We start from the raw sequence: 21,080 nt of genomic DNA, 5'->3' as shown, positions 1-21,080 counted from the left end.
GAGATCATAAAGTGAATTTGAATGCTGGGGTTCAAAGTTTGCATCCCAAAATATAAATAAACAATAAATGGACAAAGCGAAGAAAATCAAGTATAAAAAGAAAACAAAAATAATAAAAGTGATCAAATAACATTACTAAAATGAAAAAAGGAGTTACTCGTAGGAACAGAAAAAAAACGAAAGAGAAAGAAAGAAGGTAGAGAGAAACAAATAACTATAATTCACAGAAAAAAAACCCCACAAAAGTCTCTACATTTTCCTTTAAAAACAGCATAAAAAAGGCAAACTACAAAGCAATAGCTTAAAGACTCGTTTTAAAAGACCTTGAGGGATTAATTTTTTGAAATAATTTGTGGCTTCGCTACCCGTTCTTTAAACTTAAGACCTAACTTATGAAACTTGTTTTTCAATAAACATTTGTATTATTTTAATATTACTATTAAAACATGAAGAAAACAAAGTACCTACATAAATGATTGATCCTTTATTTTGTTACTAGTACAAAGAAGCGATTTCGTAGCAATAATTTTTCATTTAATTATGTGAACTACTAATTTCTTAATTTTTTAATGAAAGTATTTGTTTGAGTACTAATACACCACAGTATGTGAACACTTACATTTTTTTAAATAAGAAGCTAAAAAAGAAAGTCACTAAAGCTAAGAAAAGCAAAAATATATATTAATAACTTCTAAAAATGAGGCTTAATCATAATTAAAAGATTGTGAAGGAGAAAGAAGCAAAACAAAAAGGAAATGAAAAAAGATAATTTGAGAAATAATGATAAAGTGAATATAGAAAATTTAAAATATTCTTGGAAGAAATAGCTAGAAAAATTTAAATATTTAAGACATAATGTCCTCAGAGATTTATGAGAAATAAGATGTTGTGAGAACAAGAATAAATAAAACGAAGTTTGAACAAGAAATATTGGTGAAAGAATTAAAAAAATACGAATGCCAAAAGTAGTGAAAAACCTAAAAACATGATAAAAAAAATCCAGAAATATGGATAATGAAGAGAAAACCAGAAACAGAATAAAGGAGAGGTGAAACGATGGATAAAAGAAGTATGGAATACATAAAAGAGACATTGAATATTATTAGAGAACATAGGAAGGCAGAAATCTTACAGAAAGAAAGAAAAGCATTAAAAATATGGTGGTTAAAGTTGGCAAAAATAACTAAAAACATAATTACACCAAAAAATATGAAAGGAGTAAAATTTGGGAAAACGCTCATAGATACGAATATCGTATTTTAGTGTGATTTTTTTTTAAAGAATGTAAATATTTTTATTATCTGGCAGCAATTTTTTATTGTAAATGTAAGTAATGTAACAGTTTTGGTAAGTGTTAAGTTTCACCACTCGAGCTGTTTTCCATCATATTGATAAAAACCTCCATTGTGGCTTTCGTTCACATTTCTTATCAATTCAAGAATGCCAACAACACTCGTATCAACATCCAGTGGCGCATTTGATCCTCCCATATCAGTTTTGACCCATCCTGGATGAATTCCAGTGACCAGAATTCCATCTTTTTGGAGATCTACACTTAGGGACTTTGTTGCCATATTTAAAGCAGCCTAAAAATTAAAATTACAGAACAGTACACAATAAATACTTTGTACCTTTGAACATCGATAAGGAAAGAAACCTCCATCACTATTCAAGGCAATAGAGCCCAAAACAGAGGTCGTGTTAACTATTAGAGCCTTGTTTGCTCCAAGTGGTTTATCCGAATTGTTTTGAGCGGCTTGTTTTAAAAGTGGTAACAAAGCCTAATAACACAAACATTTATTTAGTTAATTAATACGTGTATTATAACGTATACCTTTGTGAGCATGACTGGACCAATGGTATTAACTTTGAAAGCTTCCAACATTTGGTCATATTTAACCAACTGAACTCGGGTGAATTTCGACGAAACTCCAGCATTGTTGAAAAGGATGTTTAACCCATCGGACTGGACGATTTGTTCCACTTTTTTCGAAAAATTGTCATATTCGTCATAATTTCGGACATCTGATTAATACAGTTAATATTTCTTTCGAACTGTATTCCATCTAACTTACCCAATTCCAGAAGATGCACATTTTTATTTTCAGCAGCAATGTGTTGTAAGTCCTGAAAAATCTAATTTTAGTCGTGTTGCTGAAGGGAGAAGTTTTTTATTGATCAAATGTGACATGTGAGCTTGTCAGAATAATCAATTTTAATCCACTTTGCTTCGCTTAATTGCTTGGGTATCTATCGATAAAGACACTCCTTAATTGCTTGTAGTTATTTGAATTATCTCGCTTGTATTTTCCCTTATCATCCGTACGTGCAACAGATTATTATCAATTAATTGCGGCCAAAACTTGCGTCCCAATTTTTTTATTTATTTTGACTTTGTTTAATGTCAAATTTTGAGGTTTTGAGATGAGATTCGTCTGTTGTGGTGTGAAAGTTCACGAGCGGAAAGTTAAACATGGTAAGTGTTTACATTTTAAGCAAAAAATTGAGAGTGGGTAAATATTTTTTCGCACAAACTTTTGGTGTAATAACTCTGAAGCAGCACAAACGTAACGTAATACAGGGTGACCCAGGGGTGCGTAATTGGTCTATAATTTTTTTATTATCTCAAATATTTCTTTACACGTATCGATAGCATTTTTGATAAGCTTTCTAACGGTATAGGGTTTGCATAGCAAATTTGAAATATTTCTTAGTGTTGGATTTTTTTTTCTTTTTTATTATTTTATTATTAATTGATGATGATCAAAATTCATTTACGTATCAAGTAATAATTAGATTACTAATTTAATAAGTCACATTAGTACATATCAAAAAATAAATTACCATTTGACTTATCAGATTCTAGGATAACAAATTTTCTTGTAATAAAATCATTTTTTTTTAAATCCATTCCGTTAGGATTTAAAAAGCTTATCAAAAATGTTATCGATACATGAAAAAAATACAGGTGTTCCATTTGAAAAGAAAATGAGTTATTCAACTTTTTTCGTTTTGGCACACTCTGTATATTATCTGCGTGCTTTAACTAAAAGTGGTCTATTTGCTAACACTACAAGGTATTCTGAATTTTTCTGTTGCAAATTTGCCGGAAAATATTCATAGGCGACTTTGCAGTGATTTTTTTAAAAATTAGTCTTTTTTATAACGAAAAGTTGAATAATTCCAAAACTAAAAAAAAAAACCCATAATAGTTACATTATTTTTACGTAAATTCCAATTATGCAAAAATATATAAGGTGTTCAATTTAAAAAAATATAACTTTGGTTCATCACCCTGTATAAAACACACTTTTCTGAGCGTTTTAGTCCCTTTTTCAACCAGAAACTTTCGTTAACAACCAAACCATGCAGAAATGATGTTGTTATTTTTGTGAAATTTTAAATCTATAAGCACCTTTTTTGTTAAAATCTTGTTTTCTGTTTTGTGAGTATTTGTTAAAAACACAGAGAACACCTATTTTTTTTTCGAAATAAAATGTCTCAAGCGTATTAGTACGCTTTTGAGAATTAAATAATGACTTATTTATCTGGAAAAATTTTCTTAAAGTGCATTCGATCTAAAGCTCGTTTTCGAATGAAATTGCGTCAAAAATAAACCAAAATCACACTAAATTTGTTCAAAAAGGGATGTCAATTTGTCAATTTTTTCAAGCTGTTAAGGATTATTTTGGACCAGAATCACAAAATGTTGTAAGAGTTCGTCAAAACATCATTAAACAAAAAAGTCACCAAGTAATTATATTGCATAATGTAGTTAAAAACGAGTTCAAAAATTGCAAAGATAGGCCGAAAAGGATGTTATTATTTTTATCAATTTCGAATCTTTAAGTACATCATTCAACTATGTAAGATTTTCTTCTTTTTTTGTTTGTTAGATTTTGCAAAAAATAAACGAAAAGTCAACAAATAACGTCGAAAATTTAATTTTTTATGTAAAAAAAAATAAAAATAAGCGATATAGTTGGTTTTTGATTGAAATTTAGTCAAAAATAACCACAAAGTTTTGTCGAAGATGGGGTTGTTTGCTACTGTTTTCAAACCTACATACTTTTCTACGTTTTGGCGGTCACTAATAACTAAATTAAGTCGATAAGTGCATTATTTTTGTCTATTTTCGAAAATTTTCATTCGTTTTTCGGTAAAAAACAATCATTTCGCTAAATTTTGAAAAAACGAGCCAATATATTCCTAAATTAAGATGAATATGTTGTTTTTGACACATTTAATCTTTAAGTATAATGAACACGATATTACATTATTGTGCTGTTTGAGATCTTTCTAATAGGTTATTGAACAATAAACGCACTTATAACCAGGACATTTTTAAAAACAAACCACTTCGGCGAAATATTGTATTAGTTTTTGTTTTTTTTTGAGTGTTTAACCACTTCTCAAGGTAAAAATTAAGTTTTTTTTTCGAAATAAAATTTCGCCAAGTGGCTGCAACATGTACAAATTTGATGTTATTTAAGTTTTTTTAGCTTGATTTGAATTAAAAACTCATTTGTTAATTCGCAAAATTGTTGCTAAAACACAAAAATTAATTAAAATTGATGATGGTATTTTGTCCATATTTCTATAAAACACGAAAGAAATGCAATTATCTGTTAAAAATAAGCCGAAAAATTACCACATTAGGTGAAAGTATGGTGTTGAAATTTCGATTTTCTTGAAACTGTCCCAAAAAACCTCTACTTAATCATCTTTTTTACCTAATGCTGCCATTTTTATACCTTTGTATTTTTTCATTTCCTAAGCATTTTTTGTTTTTTTTTTAAATAGAAAGGCAGTTACTTTATAAAATGCCCTTAAAATAAAAAAATAAGAAGGCCAAAAGTTGTGTTCTTCTGTTTCATCGAATTTGTATCAAAAATACACCAATAAAACCTACTTAACGACTTAACCACGTTTTTGGACTATATCCCAATTCATTTTCTAGTAGAATTTTGCAACAACGTATATGCATTTTTTGGAGTGAAATGGAGCACAAGTTGAGAGTTAGGTACTTAGGTATAGAAAAAGCTGATAAAAACTACCTTAAAATATTTCAGCTAATCTAAAAACGCAGTGAAAAACATAGCTTTCCATTTAAAATAAGGAAGTTGATAGCGACTTCCGGTATAACCGGAAGTGCCGCCATCTTGAAAATATTTTCATTGAGCAGAGTTCAACGGATTATGCTGACTACCAACTAGATAAATATCTATTAGAAGTTTCAATATACTATGAACTGAAATGGAGTATAAAATCTTGTTTTTTTTGCAAGATTACGTCTGTGATTATGTGATTATGTATAAATAACCCTAAAAACTTTTTCGACCGCATTAGTTCGTTTTTCAGTCAGAAACGCAATACATACGTAAATTTTCGTTAAAAACGCTCAAAAAATTCAGCACTTTCCCAACTTTTATTGAGGCCGGTTTCCTGGTTTATAGAAGATTAATTAAAAGTTAAAATTTAATTGGCAATTAACTAGTGAATCTGAGCATTAGATTGGATCAATTTAGTCACGTGATCATCAATCTGACCTTTGGTTGCAATTACCTTAATGACGTTTATATTCTGGCCCTCATTCTATGAAAAAAGAAAACCTTGTACAGTATTAGAAAGATTTAAATAAAATTTTGGTAGGAGTAAAAGCACAATTCTAGTATTTTTTTCAGATGGCAGCACTGTACGGGTAGTTGGGTAGTTCCCATCGCCTCCAAAAAATACTGGTTATGATTTATGAATTCGGAACTATTAAAATAACATATTTTGTGCTTTAAAAAAATGATTTTATTGCTATTTGTGTACTTTAATTTTGAAAATGTCACATTGACAGAGTGACATCCCCTTCAAAAAATTTGAATTTTGGAAGTGTCTTGAGTTACACAACACACCTGTTATTTTCGAGCTCTTGACGAATGAATATCCCACTAATTCCAAAAATATGATGCAAGATTCTTCGAAAAGCTGTAAAAGATCACCAAATGACTAGCAGTTTTCTCGAAAAATCTAAATAGTGGAAGTGGTAAAATTAGAAAGGCAACGATGATTCATCACCCACTGACTAGATGTCCCTAGTTTTCCGATTTGTGTGAAGACAGCTCCCAAAACCAGCTCCTCGAATTTCCGAAGAGACCCGAACATGAAGCCAGTTTCAGACTAGCAAAATAAGTTTCAGTTTGCTTAGATGTATGTTTGGTTGTCAGCTTTGAAACCGTTTAATAAAATAAAAATCCGAAAAAACACTAAACACCCTCTTAAAAATGACATTTTAAGAAAGTCACTATGCTAATAGCGAAAAACTCAATTATTTACCACAAATTGCTTTTTAATTTTTCCCACTTTTTCACCTAATTTCAATATTTATGGCTCCGCAAATGCATTATTGTAGTTTTCGCCCCATTTCACCCCGAAATCGGTTTTGTCACACAATGCCCTTTTGACCACTAATTCAACAATAAAAAAGACGTTTTTTAAAAATAAAATTATGGCCTTTTAGTTGTCGGAACAATGTTAAAAATTGTTATGTTGCCCAGCTCCGCAAATGCACTGTTGCAGTTTTCGCCCCATTTCACCCCGAAATCGGTTTTGTCACACAATGCCCTTTTGACCACTAATTCAACAATAAAAAAGACGTTTTTTAAAAATAAAATTATGGCCTTTTAGTTGTCGGAACAATGTTAAAAATTGTTATGTTGCCCAGCTCCGCAAATGCACTATTGCAGTTTTCGCCCCATTTCACCCCGAAATCGGTTTTGTCACACAATGCCCTTTTGACCACCAATTCAACAATAAAAAAGACGTTTTTTAAAAATAAAATTATGGCCTTTTAGTTGTCGGAACAATGTTAAAAATTGTTATGTTTTCCAGCTCCGCAAATGCATTATTGCAGTTTTCGCCCCATTTCACCCCGAAATCGGTTTTGTCACACAATGCCCTTTTGACCACTAATTCAACAATAAAAAAGACGTTTTTTAAAAATAAAATTATGGCTTTTTAGTTGTCGGAACAATGTTAAAAAAATTTATCTTGTCCAGCTCCGCAAATGCACTGTTGCAGTTTTCGCCCCATTTCACCCCGAAATCGGTTTTGTCACACAATGCCCTTTTGACCACCAATTCAACAATAAAAAAGACGTTTTTTAAAAATAAAATTATGGCCTTTTAGTTGTCGGAACAATGTTAAAAATTGTTATGTTTTCCAGCTCCGCAAATGCATTATTGCAGTTTTCGCCCCATTTCACCCCGAAATCGGTTTTGTCACACAATGCCCTTTTGACCACTAATTCAACAATAAAAAAGACGTTTTTTAAAAATAAAATTATGGCCTTTTAGTTGTCGGAACAATGTTAAAAATTGTTATGTTTTCCAGCTCCGCAAATGCATTATTGCAGTTTTCGCCCCATTTCACCCCGAAATCGGTTTTGTCACACAATGCCCTTTTGACCACCAATTCAACAATAAAAAAGACGTTTTTTAAAAATAAAATTATGGCCTTTTAGTTGTCGGAACAATGTTAAAAATTGTTATGTTGTTCAGCTCCGCAAATGCATTATTGCAGTTTTCGCCCCATTTCACCCCGAAATCGGTTTTGTCACACAATGCCCTTTTGACCACCAATTCAACAATAAAAAAGACGTTTTTTAAAAATAAAATTATGGCCTTTTAGTTGTCGGAACAATGTTAAAAATTGTTATGTTGTTCAGCTCCGCAAATGCATTATTGCAGTTTTCGCCCCATTTCACCCCGAAATCGGTTTTGTCACACAATGCCCTTTTGACCACCAATTCAACAATAAAAAAGACGTTTTTTAAAAATAAAATTATGGCCTTTTAGTTGTCGGAACAATGTTAAAAATTGTTATGTTTTCCAGCTCCGCAAATGCATTATTGCAGTTTTCGCCCCATTTCACCCCGAAATCGGTTTTGTCACACAATGCCCTTTTGACCACCAATTCAACAATAAAAAAGACGTTTTTTAAAAATAAAATTATGGCCTTTTAGTTGTCGGAACAATGTTAAAAATTGTTATGTTTTCCAGCTCCGCAAATGCACTATTGCAGTTTTCGCCCCATTTCACCCCGAAATCGGTTTTGTCACATAATGCCCTTTTGACCACCAATTCAACAATAAAAAAGACGTTTTTTAAAAATAAAATTATGGCCTTTTAGTTGTCGGAACAATGTTAAAAATTGTTATGTTTTCCAGCTCCGCAAATGCATTATTGCAGTTTTCGCCCCATTTCACCCCGAAATCGGTTTTGTCACATAATGCCCTTTTGACCACCAATTCAACAATAAAAAAGACGTTTTTTAAAAATAAAATTATGGCCTTTTAGTTGTCGGAACAATGTTAAAAATTGTTATGTTTTCCAGCTCCGCAAATGCATTATTGCAGTTTTCGCCCCATTTCACCCCGAAATCGGTTTTGTCACACAATGCCCTTTTGACCACCAATTCAACAATAAAAAAGACGTTTTTTAAAAATAAAATTATGGCCTTTTAGTTGTCGGAACAATGTTAAAAATTGTTATGTTTTCCAGCTCCGCAAATGCACTATTGCAGTTTTCGCCCCATTTCACCCCGAAATCGGTTTTGTCACATAATGCCCTTTTGACCACCAATTCAACAATAAAAAAGACGTTTTTTAAAAATAAAATTATGGCCTTTTAGTTGTCGGAACAATGTTAAAAATTGTTATGTTGTTCAGCTCCGCAAATGCATTATTGTAGTTTTCGCCCCATTTCACCCCGAAATCGGTTTTGTCACACAATGCCCTTTTGACCACCAATTCAACAATAAAAAAGACGTTTTTTAAAAATAAAATTATGGCCTTTTAGTTGTCGGAACAATGTTAAAAATTGTTATGTTTTCCAGCTCCGCAAATGCATTATTGCAGTTTTCGCCCCATTTCACCCCGAAATCGGTTTTGTCACATAATGCCCTTTTGACCACCAATTCAACAATAAAAAAGACGTTTTTTAAAAATAAAATTATGGCCTTTTAGTTGTCGGAACAATGTTAAAAATTGTTATGTTGTTCAGCTCCGCAAATGCATTATTGTAGTTTTCGCCCCATTTCACCCCGAAATCGGTTTTGTCACACAATGCCCTTTTGACCACCAATTCAACAATAAAAAAGACGTTTTTTAAAAATAAAATTATGGCCTTTTAGTTGTCGGAACAATGTTAAAAATTGTTATGTTTTCCAGCTCCGCAAATGCATTATTGCAGTTTTCGCCCCATTTCACCCCGAAATCGGTTTTGTCACATAATGCCCTTTTGACCACCAATTCAACAATAAAAAAGACGTTTTTTAAAAATAAAATTATGGCCTTTTAGTTGTCGGAACAATGTTAAAAATTGTTATGTTTTCCAGCTCCGCAAATGCATTATTGCAGTTTTCGCCCCATTTCACCCCGAAATCGGTTTTGTCACATAATGCCCTTTTGACCACCAATTCAACAATAAAAAAGACGTTTTTTAAAAATAAAATTATGGCCTTTTAGTTGTCGGAACAATGTTAAAAATTGTTATGTTGTTCAGCTCCGCAAATGCATTATTGTAGTTTTCGCCCCATTTCACCCCGAAATCGGTTTTGTCACACAATGCCCTTTTGACCACCAATTCAACAATAAAAAAGACGTTTTTTAAAAATAAAATTATGGCCTTTTAGTTGTCGGAACAATGTTAAAAATTGTTATGTTTTCCAGCTCCGCAAATGCATTATTGCAGTTTTCGCCCCATTTCACCCCGAAATCGGTTTTGTCACACAATGCCCTTTTGACCACCAATTCAACAATAAAAAAGACGTTTTTTAAAAATAAAATTATGGCCTTTTAGTTGTCGGAACAATGTTAAAAATTGTTATGTTTTCCAGCTCCGCAAATGCATTATTGCAGTTTTCGCCCCATTTCACCCCGAAATCGGTTTTGTCACATAATGCCCTTTTGACCACCAATTCAACAATAAAAAAGACGTTTTTTAAAAATAAAATTATGGCCTTTTAGTTGTCGGAACAATGTTAAAAATTGTTATGTTTTCCAGCTCCGCAAATGCATTATTGCAGTTTTCGCCCCATTTCACCCCGAAATCGGTTTTGTCACATAATGCCCTTTTGACCACCAATTCAACAATAAAAAAGACGTTTTTTAAAAATAAAATTATGGCCTTTTAGTTGTCGGAACAATGTTAAAAATTGTTATGTTTTCCAGCTCCGCAAATGCATTATTGCAGTTTTCGCCCCATTTCACCCCGAAATCGGTTTTGTCACATAATGCCCTTTTGACCACCAATTCAACAATAAAAAAGACGTTTTTTAAAAATAAAATTATGGCCTTTTAGTTGTCGGAACAATGTTAAAAATTGTTATGTTTTCCAGCTCCGCAAATGCATTATTGCAGTTTTCGCCCCATTTCACCCCGAAATCGGTTTTGTCACATAATGCCCTTTTGACCACCAATTCAACAATAAAAAAGACGTTTTTTAAAAATAAAATTATGGCCTTTTAGTTGTCGGAACAATGTTAAAAATTGTTATGTTGTTCAGCTCCGCAAATGCATTATTGTAGTTTTCGCCCCATTTCACCCCGAAATCGGTTTTGTCACACAATGCCCTTTTGACCACCAATTCAACAATAAAAAAGACGTTTTTTAAAAATAAAATTATGGCCTTTTAGTTGTCGGAACAATGTTAAAAATTGTTATGTTTTCCAGCTCCGCAAATGCATTATTGCAGTTTTCGCCCCATTTCACCCCGAAATCGGTTTTGTCACACAATGCCCTTTTATATTTTTTGTGCATAATAAATGACCCAATTTTGATTTTGTACAGACACAGTTAATTTCTTTCTCTTTATTGTTTTTAATTTTAGTGTCCAAGAGGCCGTTAATACTAAGAAATTGTCTTTTTTGTGTTTTCTACAAACTGTGAATATTAGCCCTTATTTAGTTACTTATTTGTAATATTTATAATATTCATCCAACAATTACGTCTTTCTTAAAAGAAAAATTTAAAGCAATTATAATCCAAGTAAAACTATATTTTTTAAGTATTGTCGACTACAACACAAAATTTACTATCCAATTAAATAAAGTAACAAATCAAGTAACAAACTTATATTGCACATTTCCTTTCAAATTTAAACATAAATACAGAATGTTTTACACAACGCCTTCTTTCAAAACAAAAATAGTGTAGTAATTAGTAAACCTTACCTTCTAAGATTATGCAACCTTCATAAACCTTATCTGTGAAATTATGACGGTTTTTGTAAAAGTGTTAAGACTCATGCGCCCTTTCAATAAAACATAAAAGACTGGCTGTCTCTGCCGACCAGGTAAGATCTTAGGACAGAAAACAACTGTGCTTAGATTTTTTGCAGAAAATTTAACTTTTTTCGAATCTTACAAGCGGAATAGCGAATATCAAAAAAACATAATCATAATTAAATATAAAGTTATAATGTGCGGGTAAAAATTTGTTCGAATAAATTCGGGTTTCTTTTCAATAGATATCAGTTACCACAAGATATACAAACACAATAGACTAATTATATCTTAGAGGATAAGGACTACTAAATACTATTTCTGAATAACGAAATTATAGCTTTAACAACAAATTTAAAAATTTGCACCAAATTTAAGACGATTAAACTTCGAGAATCTTGGAGAACTTGAAGTTGTCGAATTACTGACTATCGGTTGAGTTGATTCGGAGTGGAACATAAATACTGTAAAACAAAAAGATTGTATTTATAATTGGAAATTTATTGAGTTTATTTCAACATACGAGTACCTTGTATTCGTGATAACCACTTTTGTTTTTTCTCATTTTTCGTGGTAAACCTTTAGAGCCTGGCTGTCGATTGAGTTAATCCGAAGTGGAACATAAATACTGTAAAACAAAAAGATTGTATTTATAATTGGAAATTTATTGAGTTTATTTCAACATACGAGTACCTTGTATACGTGATAACCACTTTTGTTTTTTCTCATTTTTCGTGGTAAACCTTTAGAGCCTGGCTGTCGATTGAGTTAATCCGAAGTGGAACATAAATACTGTAAAACAAAAAGATTGTATTTATAATTGGAAATTTATTGAGTTTATTTCAACATACGAGTACCTTGTATACGTGATAACCACTTTTGTTTTTTCTCATTTTTCGTGGTAAACCTTTAGAGCCTGGCTGTCGATTGAGTTAATCCGAAGTGGAACATAAATACTGTAAAACAAAAAGATTGTATTTATAATTGGAAATTTATTGAGTTTATTTCAACATACAAGTACCTTGTATACGTGATAACCACTTTTGTTTTTTCTCATTTTTCGTGGTAAACCTTTAGAGCCTGGCTGTCGATTGAGTTAATCCGAAGTGGAACATAAATACTGTAAAACAAAAAGATTGTATTTATAATTGGAAATTTATTGAGTTTATTTCAACATACGAATACCTTGTATTCGTGATAACCACTTTTGTTTTTTCTCATTTTTCGTGGTAAACCTTTAGAGCCTGGCTGTCGATTGAATTAATCCGAAGTGGAACATAAATGCTGTAAAACAAAAACATTATATTTATAATTGGAAGTTTATTGCGTTTATTTCAACATACCTTGTATTCGTTACAACCATCTTTGTTACATGTTAAACCATTACAGACATCAAGGATCAAAGAAACATCTTTTTAATATTAGAATTTAGAGTTTTTTCATAATTCTCAAAATTATGCACTTTATCATCCGGTCCAAAAAACACCCAGAACACTTTTCAGTGTAGCGAACACCGAAAAAGTAGTTCAGTGCTGATAACACCCAGAAAATATTTCAGTGCTGATAACACCCAGAAAATATTTCAGTGCTGATACCTACTCGTACAATACTAATAGAGCTATTTATCGAAAAAAATATCTAATAATATAAAGTACTGATCATATAAACGGGAATATTACACTAAAAATGTGTAGTCATGATGTAAAGGTTTCATTTAAACAAAAAGTTTCTATAAATAAGCCCTAGGTTCGGTAGGTATATTTTATAAACATTCGGATCCTATATTTTCTATAGAATCCTCCTGCTGTGGACCGGATTTTTTTAAGTACATAACAAAATTATGTTACTTTTAAATTTCTCAATTTTATGTATGTGTTGTAAATTTTTAAGTGCCAACAGCACTTTGAGATGTTTTTGGATTATAATTTCTTACACATAAATGACACACATTTTGAATTGTCCAAGGAGCATAAAGACAGTATGTATGAGTTAGTCTCAAACAAAATGTACATTTTAGAAAATTTTCTTCAGAAGTTACAACTTCTTTGGCACATCCCATACAAACATGTTGCATGTCATCTGAATTTTCCAACAAAAACTCCTTCACGTTTATTCTATATTGTTGTGGTGTACATGGCATTTGTTTTAATGAGTTTTTATTTAAAATTGCCTCAATATAAAAGAGAACAAAAATACCACAATTGTTTGTATCAGTTTGGTAGTCATGTTCAACCGTCTTTAATTGAAAACATTCTAGATCAGCGTTAAAACTGCAATATTTTTTATATTCTGATATAAACTTTTTAAATCGAATAAACATTTGAGATGTGTGATCTGTATTGGATTTCATTGGATTCAAATAGTGGAACGTTTTATTTTCAAAATCCACTACTGCCAGTGTAAAATGGGAACTTCTGAGAATTGGAATTAAAATTACTTTTTTTCCCGCCAGCCTAGGTAGCTCGTTGAAAAAACTTCTTGGTAACTTTTGTAGTTCCTCATTAAAAAAAATGAATTCACTTTTTTTTGACTCCAAAATCAAATAGTCTATGAACCATTCCTTGGTTAAGCAATTAACCTTATAATACAAATTTAAATATTGATCAATTAGCATGCTACTTAACCATTGCTGACCATGAAGATCCTGGTAATCTTCTACTGATAAAACATTAATTATACCGTAGTTATAATACTTGGCAACGGTATATGTTTTACCCATTGCTTTACATTCAACATAATAATCAACGTTTTTCATTAGAGCATTTTCGCGAAGATGAGATTTTACGATTTCATGAGTGGATGATTCAATATTAAAAAATTTTTGACACAACAAGCAGGCGAATGTGGCTTTAGACGAATCTAAATTTTGACTTGTGTTGATGTCGTCATGATGAGTATGAAACCATCTGCCACAAGTGTTACAACGGATCCAATTTACTGTATGATCCAATTCTATTTTTCCACAAATCAAACAGTTATTTGTCATATCGTCAGAAAAGTGAATAAGAAGTGTTTGAATTTCTTTGATAAATTTTTCGTGATCAAATGACCTTGAATCATCTAACGGTTTTGATTGTTTTGAAACCAATTTTGTTAAAATCCAATATACCATTAAACCGTTTGCAGTTGAGCACAAAGGATCCAAAGTGTATTCGCTCATCATTGCCGACATACGCCATCCATCTTCAGGAATCATTTTAAAAGTGCTTAAATTCCTTTTTTTAGTGTTATATTGCTTTACAAAATTTACAAACTGCGTAAGATAACTTTGCAATTCAATTTCTTTTAAACCAAATGGTTTAAAAACTCCTACTTCTCTTTCTCTAATGTCAATTTTAAGTAAAACCCATTTGTCTTCCACTTCGTTTAATATCATGTATGTAATATTACGTAAGATAGGCATTTTTTCAGAAAATTTTTGCAGCACTATAGCCATTCGACTCCTTTGAACAGACCATATAGTGGCCGCGTGTAGCTGATATTTTTTTATTAAAACTGAATTTAAAATATTAGCAACTTTATTAGTGAGAGTATGTTTTGAAATTTTTTTGAATTCCGTATTATTTAAACATTTGTCTCCCAAAGCATTGTCAAACCGTGCCACTATAAAGTCCCTGTAGCCTACAGTAAAATTATTTAAATAATACTCGATGGAGTTTATTAAGCCATTGGGCAAGAAATTTATTTGAAACGATTTTTCGGCGACAGGTGTCATTACATTTATGTCGGGAACTTTATCCACATCAATTATTTCGGGTACTTCTGAGACTTCTTGGATAGTATCCAATTTATCAGCAAATAATTGTCTCTTTAAATGAGTTCCTCGAAAGTAAGATGCCCGTTTATTTACAGGTTTACTTTTCCAAGTTTCCTTGTGAGAATAAATTTGGTCTGATTGACTTTCAATAGTACCAGCACTTCCAAATGAAGAAGCGACACTGATTTTATCATTTTCACTCAATATAAAGACTTTATCATCAGTCACCATTGATGATGGTGATTTTTTCAGCCTTTTGGATTGTATAGTACCATTACTTAAATCTTTTTTTGTTTTTGGAGCTCTGGCCAAACCCTCTTTTCCTATATTATACTTAACTTCACGATAAATACTAAGTACGTAATCCCTCGAATGTCGAATAAATAAAGAGGGTGCCAAGTATGTTTGTCTTTCCAATACTTCATTCTTCAAAATTCCAAAATATCTTTCAATTGCATTATTTGTCACTCTTTCTGAATGTTTTGTATGGATTATAAGCGTCCACATTGGTAAAAAAGGAATATACCTATCTAGAATATAATTCATAAATTCCTTACAACAGTAGATGTTTGAATTATTATGTTTTTCTTCCTTGGCAACAACAGCATTGAAAATTTTTAAAAATTCTTTGTAAAATGGACTATTTTTTCTTAATTTTGTATGAGATATAAAATCTTCCGAAACAGAAACGCTGTGGTCAATACCAAAATCGTCGTCACCAATATTTTTTGTTAAATTCGTAGAAAGAGAGTTAGCAATACTTGAAATGTTATGCAATGCGATTTGCACGGCATCGTTATAAGTTTCATACATTAGAATAATGCAAGCATTTTCAAACCAAAACTTAACATCTTCGAAGGTAGTTAAGTTGAAAGCACATGCAATTAATTCCTTGATGAACGATTTATGATGAGACTTCTTAGATTGACCAACAAATTCATTTAAATGCGTGCAAATATTTTTCATAAAATGAGCTGCACATAAACGGATTATTTTAATTTTTTTTGGGACGGACTTATGGTGAATGGCTAGATCAAAACACGTGGACAAATATTGATTGAGCGTCATTTCATTAAAAGACAGACATACCGCGTGAATATTTGCGAAACTGAAATCAGTAACAACAGTTTCGAAGGGTATATTTGACATGCTACTTTCTTTACAGAAGTTTATAAACCTCACGAAGAGGTCCTGAATATTATTTGTTGCGTGTTCCGACGATACCATTTCTAGAACTGGACACACTCGATGATTTTTAGTAACAACGACACCAGCGTAATAATAAACTGTACTCTTAGGATCAGACTGATTTCGAACAACCGAACCTGTAGCATCGAAGTATAAATTGAAGTCTATCGAATTTTGTAATACTAGCAATTGTTCATTACTAAAAATTTTTATATTTAATGGAAATGAGACCTGTTTAATGTATTCAGCGTGTGATTTCTGCATCGAAGTTAAATCCAAATTATCATCGTTGAAACGTTTTCTTAAATTTAAAGCTTCTGACCTTGCTTTTCTAATCACCGACTCAGATTTTATTTGCTGATAATTACCAGCTACTGTCAGAAGTTCCATATTAGCTGTACGAATTGAATCTTTTCGAAAAATAAGCGGTCGCGTTTTCATGAGCTTGTTTCGTGTTAAATCTCTTTCAACACCCTTAACAAAACTTGTAATTTTGTATGGATGGCAAAAGTTAAGAGAAGATGAATACACGACGGCTTCCATGTATTGATCTAATTTAATATTTTTTTTTATTTCAATTTTAAAATTTTTGCATTTTGAGTTGTTATGTCTGCAGTAGGCATATAAAACAAAAGTGTCATTTTTACGACTGCGCCATTTATAAAAAGCAATATTACACGTGTTATTAACGTATTTAGCTATTCTATTGCGAAAGTAATATGGATAATTTCTAGGATGAAATTGACCATCTTCAAAAATTAATTTCCAAACAACTTTTGTGATTGCAAATTTTCCTTCTAAAAAATTGCAGCAATCGTATTTCCTCCGACTGACAGGAGTGTGCAAAATTGGCTCAACATTTTTAGTACCCAATGGTAATAGGCGGCGCTTTTCATCGGCTTTTACAAAAGAAAGATCCGAAAGTCCTAAAGGAACTTCAATGTCTTCACGTGTAACATCTAGTGTTTTATTCAATTCAAAATATGGAGTGTCTTCGCTTAAAGGAACATCATCAACAGGACTACATTTGTTGTTGAATTGGTGGTCAAAAGGGCATTGTGTGACAAAACCGATTTCGGGGTGAAATGGGGCGAAAACTGCAATAGTGCATTTGCGGAGCTGGGCAACATAACAATTTTTAACATTGTTCCGACAACTAAAAGGCCATAATTTTATTTTTAAAAAACGTCTTTTTTATTGTTGAATTAGTGGTCAAAAGGGCATTGTGTGACAAAACCGATTTCGGGGTGAAATGGGGCGAAAACTGCAACAGTGCATTTGCGGAGCTGGGCAACATAACAATTTTTAACATTGTTCCGACAACTAAAAGGCCATAATTTTATTTTTAAAAAACGTCTTTTTTATTGTTGAATTAGTGGTCAAAAGGGCATTGTGTGACAAAACCGATTTCGGGGTGAAATGGGGCGAAAACTGCAATAATGCATTTGCGGAGCTGGAAAACATAACAATTTTTAACATTGTTCCGACAACTAAAAGGCCATAATTTTATTTTTAAAAAACGTCTTTTTTATTGTTGAATTGGTGGTCAAAAGGGCATTGTGTGACAAAACCGATTTCGGGGTGAAATGGGGCGAAAACTGCAATAATGCATTTGCGGAGCTGGAAAACATAACAATTTTTAACATTGTTCCGACAACTAAAAGGCCATAATTTTATTTTTAAAAAACGTCTTTTTTATTGTTGAATTGGTGGTCAAAAGGGCATTGTGTGACAAAACCGATTTCGGGGTGAAATGGGGCGAAAACTACAATAATGCATTTGCGGAGCTGAACAACATAACAATTTTTAACATTGTTCCGACAACTAAAAGGCCATAATTTTATTTTTAAAAAACGTCTTTTTTATTGTTGAATTGGTGGTCAAAAGGGCATTATGTGACAAAACCGATTTCGGGGTGAAATGGGGCGAAAACTGCAATAGTGCATTTGCGGAGCTGGAAAACATAACAATTTTTAACATTGTTCCGACAACTAAAAGGCCATAATTTTATTTTTAAAAAACGTCTTTTTTATTGTTGAATTAGTGGTCAAAAGGGCATTGTGTGACAAAACCGATTTCGGGGTGAAATGGGGCGAAAACTGCAATAGTGCATTTGCGGAGCTGGAAAACATAACAATTTTTAACATTGTTCCGACAACTAAAAGGCCATAATTTTATTTTTAAAAAACGTCTTTTTTATTGTTGAATTGGTGGTCAAAAGGGCATTGTGTGACAAAACCGATTTCGGGGTGAAATGGGGCGAAAACTGCAACAGTGCATTTGCGGAGCTGGACAAGATAAATTTTTTTAACATTGTTCCGACAACTAAAAAGCCATAATTTTATTTTTAAAAAACGTCTTTTTTATTGTTGAATTAGTGGTCAAAAGGGCATTGTGTGACAAAACCGATTTCGGGGTGAAATGGGGCGAAAACTGCAATAATGCATTTGCGGAGCTGGAAAACATAACAATTTTTAACATTGTTCCGACAACTAAAAGGCCATAATTTTATTTTTAAAAAACGTCTTTTTTATTGTTGAATTGGTGGTCAAAAGGGCATTATGTGACAAAACCGATTTCGGGGTGAAATGGGGCGAAAACTGCAATAGTGCATTTGCGGAGCTGGAAAACATAACAATTTTTAACATTGTTCCGACAACTAAAAGGCCATAATTTTATTTTTAAAAAACGTCTTTTTTATTGTTGAATTGGTGGTCAAAAGGGCATTGTGTGACAAAACCGATTTCGGGGTGAAATGGGGCGAAAACTGCAATAATGCATTTGCGGAGCTGGAAAACATAACAATTTTTAACATTGTTCCGACAACTAAAAGGCCATAATTTTATTTTTAAAAAACGTCTTTTTTATTGTTGAATTGGTGGTCAAAAGGGCATTGTGTGACAAAACCGATTTCGGGGTGAAATGGGGCGAAAACTGCAATAATGCATTTGCGGAGCTGAACAACATAACAATTTTTAACATTGTTCCGACAACTAAAAGGCCATAATTTTATTTTTAAAAAACGTCTTTTTTATTGTTGAATTGGTGGTCAAAAGGGCATTGTGTGACAAAACCGATTTCGGGGTGAAATGGGGCGAAAACTGCAATAATGCATTTGCGGAGCTGGAAAACATAACAATTTTTAACATTGTTCCGACAACTAAAAGGCCATAATTTTATTTTTAAAAAACGTCTTTTTTATTGTTGAATTAGTGGTCAAAAGGGCATTGTGTGACAAAACCGATTTCGGGGTGAAATGGGGCGAAAACTGCAATAATGCATTTGCGGAGCTGGAAAACATAACAATTTTTAACATTGTTCCGACAACTAAAAGGCCATAATTTTATTTTTAAAAAACGTCTTTTTTATTGTTGAATTGGTGGTCAAAAGGGCATTGTGTGACAAAACCGATTTCGGGGTGAAATGGGGCGAAAACTGCAACAGTGCATTTGCGGAGCTGGACAAGATAAATTTTTTTAACATTGTTCCGACAACTAAAAAGCCATAATTTTATTTTTAAAAAACGTCTTTTTTATTGTTGAATTAGTGGTCAAAAGGGCATTGTGTGACAAAACCGATTTCGGGGTGAAATGGGGCGAAAACTGCAATAATGCATTTGCGGAGCTGGAAAACATAACAATTTTTAACATTGTTCCGACAACTAAAAGGCCATAATTTTATTTTTAAAAAACGTCTTTTTTATTGTTGAATTGGTGGTCAAAAGGGCATTGTGTGACAAAACCGATTTCGGGGTGAAATGGGGCGAAAACTGCAATAGTGCATTTGCGGAGCTGGGCAACATAACAATTTTTAACATTGTTCCGACAACTAAAAGGCCATAATTTTATTTTTAAAAAACGTCTTTTTTATTGTTGAATTAGTGGTCAAAAGGGCATTGTGTGACAAAACCGATTTCGGGGTGAAATGGGGCGAAAACTGCAACAGTGCATTTGCGGAGCTGGGCAACATAACAATTTTTAACATTGTTCCGACAACTAAAAGGCCATAATTTTATTTTTAAAAAACGTCTTTTTTATTGTTGAATTAGTGGTCAAAAGGGCATTGTGTGACAAAACCGATTTCGGGGTGAAATGGGGCGAAAACTACAATAATGCATTTGCGGAGCCATAAATATTGAAATTAGGTGAAAAAGTGGGAAAAATTAAAAAGCAATTTGTGGTAAATAATTGAGTTTTTCGCTATTAGCATAGTGACTTTCTTAAAATGTCATTTTTAAGAGGGTGTTTAGTGTTTTTTCGGATTTTTATTTTATTAAACGGTTTCAAAGCTGACAACCAAACATACATCTAAGCAAACTGAAACTTATTTTGCTAGTCTGAAACTGGCTTCATGTTCGGGTCTCTTCGGAAATTCGAGGAGCTGGTTTTGGGAGCTGTCTTCACACAAATAGTTTTCCGCGCTTGTCACTGTCACATTTTGCGCTGGCGTACATCGAAACATCCGTACAAATAGTTTTAAGTTAATTAAATTCGTGTTCTGTAATTATTTGAACGAACATTAACGCACTGATCAGTTGTGTTTGTCGGTGCCGCCGCAAAAAAAACCAACGTTTCCTGTTTTAACTCAATTCCTGTGCAAAGTTTCATTCGTGAATCGGAATGGCACCAATAGGTGAGTAACAATTATTAAATTCTATTTCCGGGTCTTACCTTCGCCTTTTCGATGCTTCGACAGGTTGCTATAACGTGCTTTGGGGGATTTTTTTCTCTCACTAAATGCCTAATCAAACCTAACCCTATTCCACGATTGCAGCCGGTCACAAGAATCGACTTCATGTCTTTGCCTAATCACTTTTATCACTGTTATTTTAGTGTAAAGTCAATTTAGTGTACGAGGGCCGCCT

At 32.4% G+C, this 21,080-nt stretch overlaps 2 protein-coding genes and 1 long non-coding RNA gene across 6 annotated transcripts in view; 1 reads left to right on the top strand and 2 right to left on the bottom strand.

Moving 5' to 3' along the window:
• Positions 1 to 1,291: 1,291 nt before the first annotated feature.
• Positions 1,292 to 21,049, bottom strand: sni (sniffer). Its single transcript, XM_008192949.3, has 5 exons — positions 20,887 to 21,049; positions 2,076 to 2,127; positions 1,835 to 2,025; positions 1,632 to 1,781; positions 1,292 to 1,586 (listed from the first exon to the last, which is right to left on the bottom strand). Exons 1-5 carry the CDS (start codon positions 21,010 to 21,012, stop codon positions 1,362 to 1,364), a joined length of 744 nt encoding a protein of 247 aa, XP_008191171.1. The 5' UTR covers positions 21,013 to 21,049; the 3' UTR covers positions 1,292 to 1,361.
• Trxr1 (Thioredoxin reductase 1) overlaps positions 2,345 to 21,080 on the top strand; it is a 35,961-nt gene continuing 17,225 nt past the window's right edge. For 2 of the 4 annotated variants that reach the window (XM_970679.4, XM_008192952.3), the window contains exon 1: positions 20,634 to 20,848. In XM_970679.4, the coding sequence (XP_975772.2) occupies positions 20,836 to 20,848 (13 nt within the window). In that variant the 5' untranslated portion in view covers positions 20,634 to 20,835. Of the gene's footprint in view, positions 2,477 to 20,633; positions 20,849 to 21,080 lie in introns of those variants that run through there. The other 2 variants (XM_015978164.2, XM_015978163.2) reach the window with 2 other exon arrangements.
• Positions 11,107 to 14,004, bottom strand: LOC103312407 (uncharacterized). The gene is made up of 7 exons (XR_010333131.1): positions 12,615 to 14,004; positions 12,457 to 12,555; positions 12,293 to 12,391; positions 12,129 to 12,227; positions 11,965 to 12,063; positions 11,801 to 11,899; positions 11,107 to 11,735 (listed from the first exon to the last, which is right to left on the bottom strand). It is a non-coding gene; the product is annotated as an uncharacterized LOC103312407 (long non-coding RNA).

Source organism: Tribolium castaneum, chromosome 2 (genome assembly GCF_031307605.1).
Source record: "Tribolium castaneum strain GA2 chromosome 2, icTriCast1.1, whole genome shotgun sequence".
Classification (NCBI taxonomy): Eukaryota; Metazoa; Arthropoda; class Insecta; order Coleoptera; family Tenebrionidae; genus Tribolium; species Tribolium castaneum.
This window is presented reverse-complemented; position numbering and strand designations above follow the sequence as displayed.

Coding starts and splice junctions, on each gene's coding strand:
- sni (XM_008192949.3), bottom strand. CDS start 21,012: ATGAAGTCGATTCTTGTGACCGGCTGCAATCGTGGAATAGGGTTAGGT. Junction 2,128..20,886: donor GAAGCATCGAAAAGGCGAAG/GTAAGACCCGGA, acceptor TAGATTTTTCAG/GACTTACAACACATTGCTGC. Junction 1,587..1,631: donor TTCCTTATCGATGTTCAAAG/GTACAAAGTATT, acceptor TTTAATTTTTAG/GCTGCTTTAAATATGGCAAC.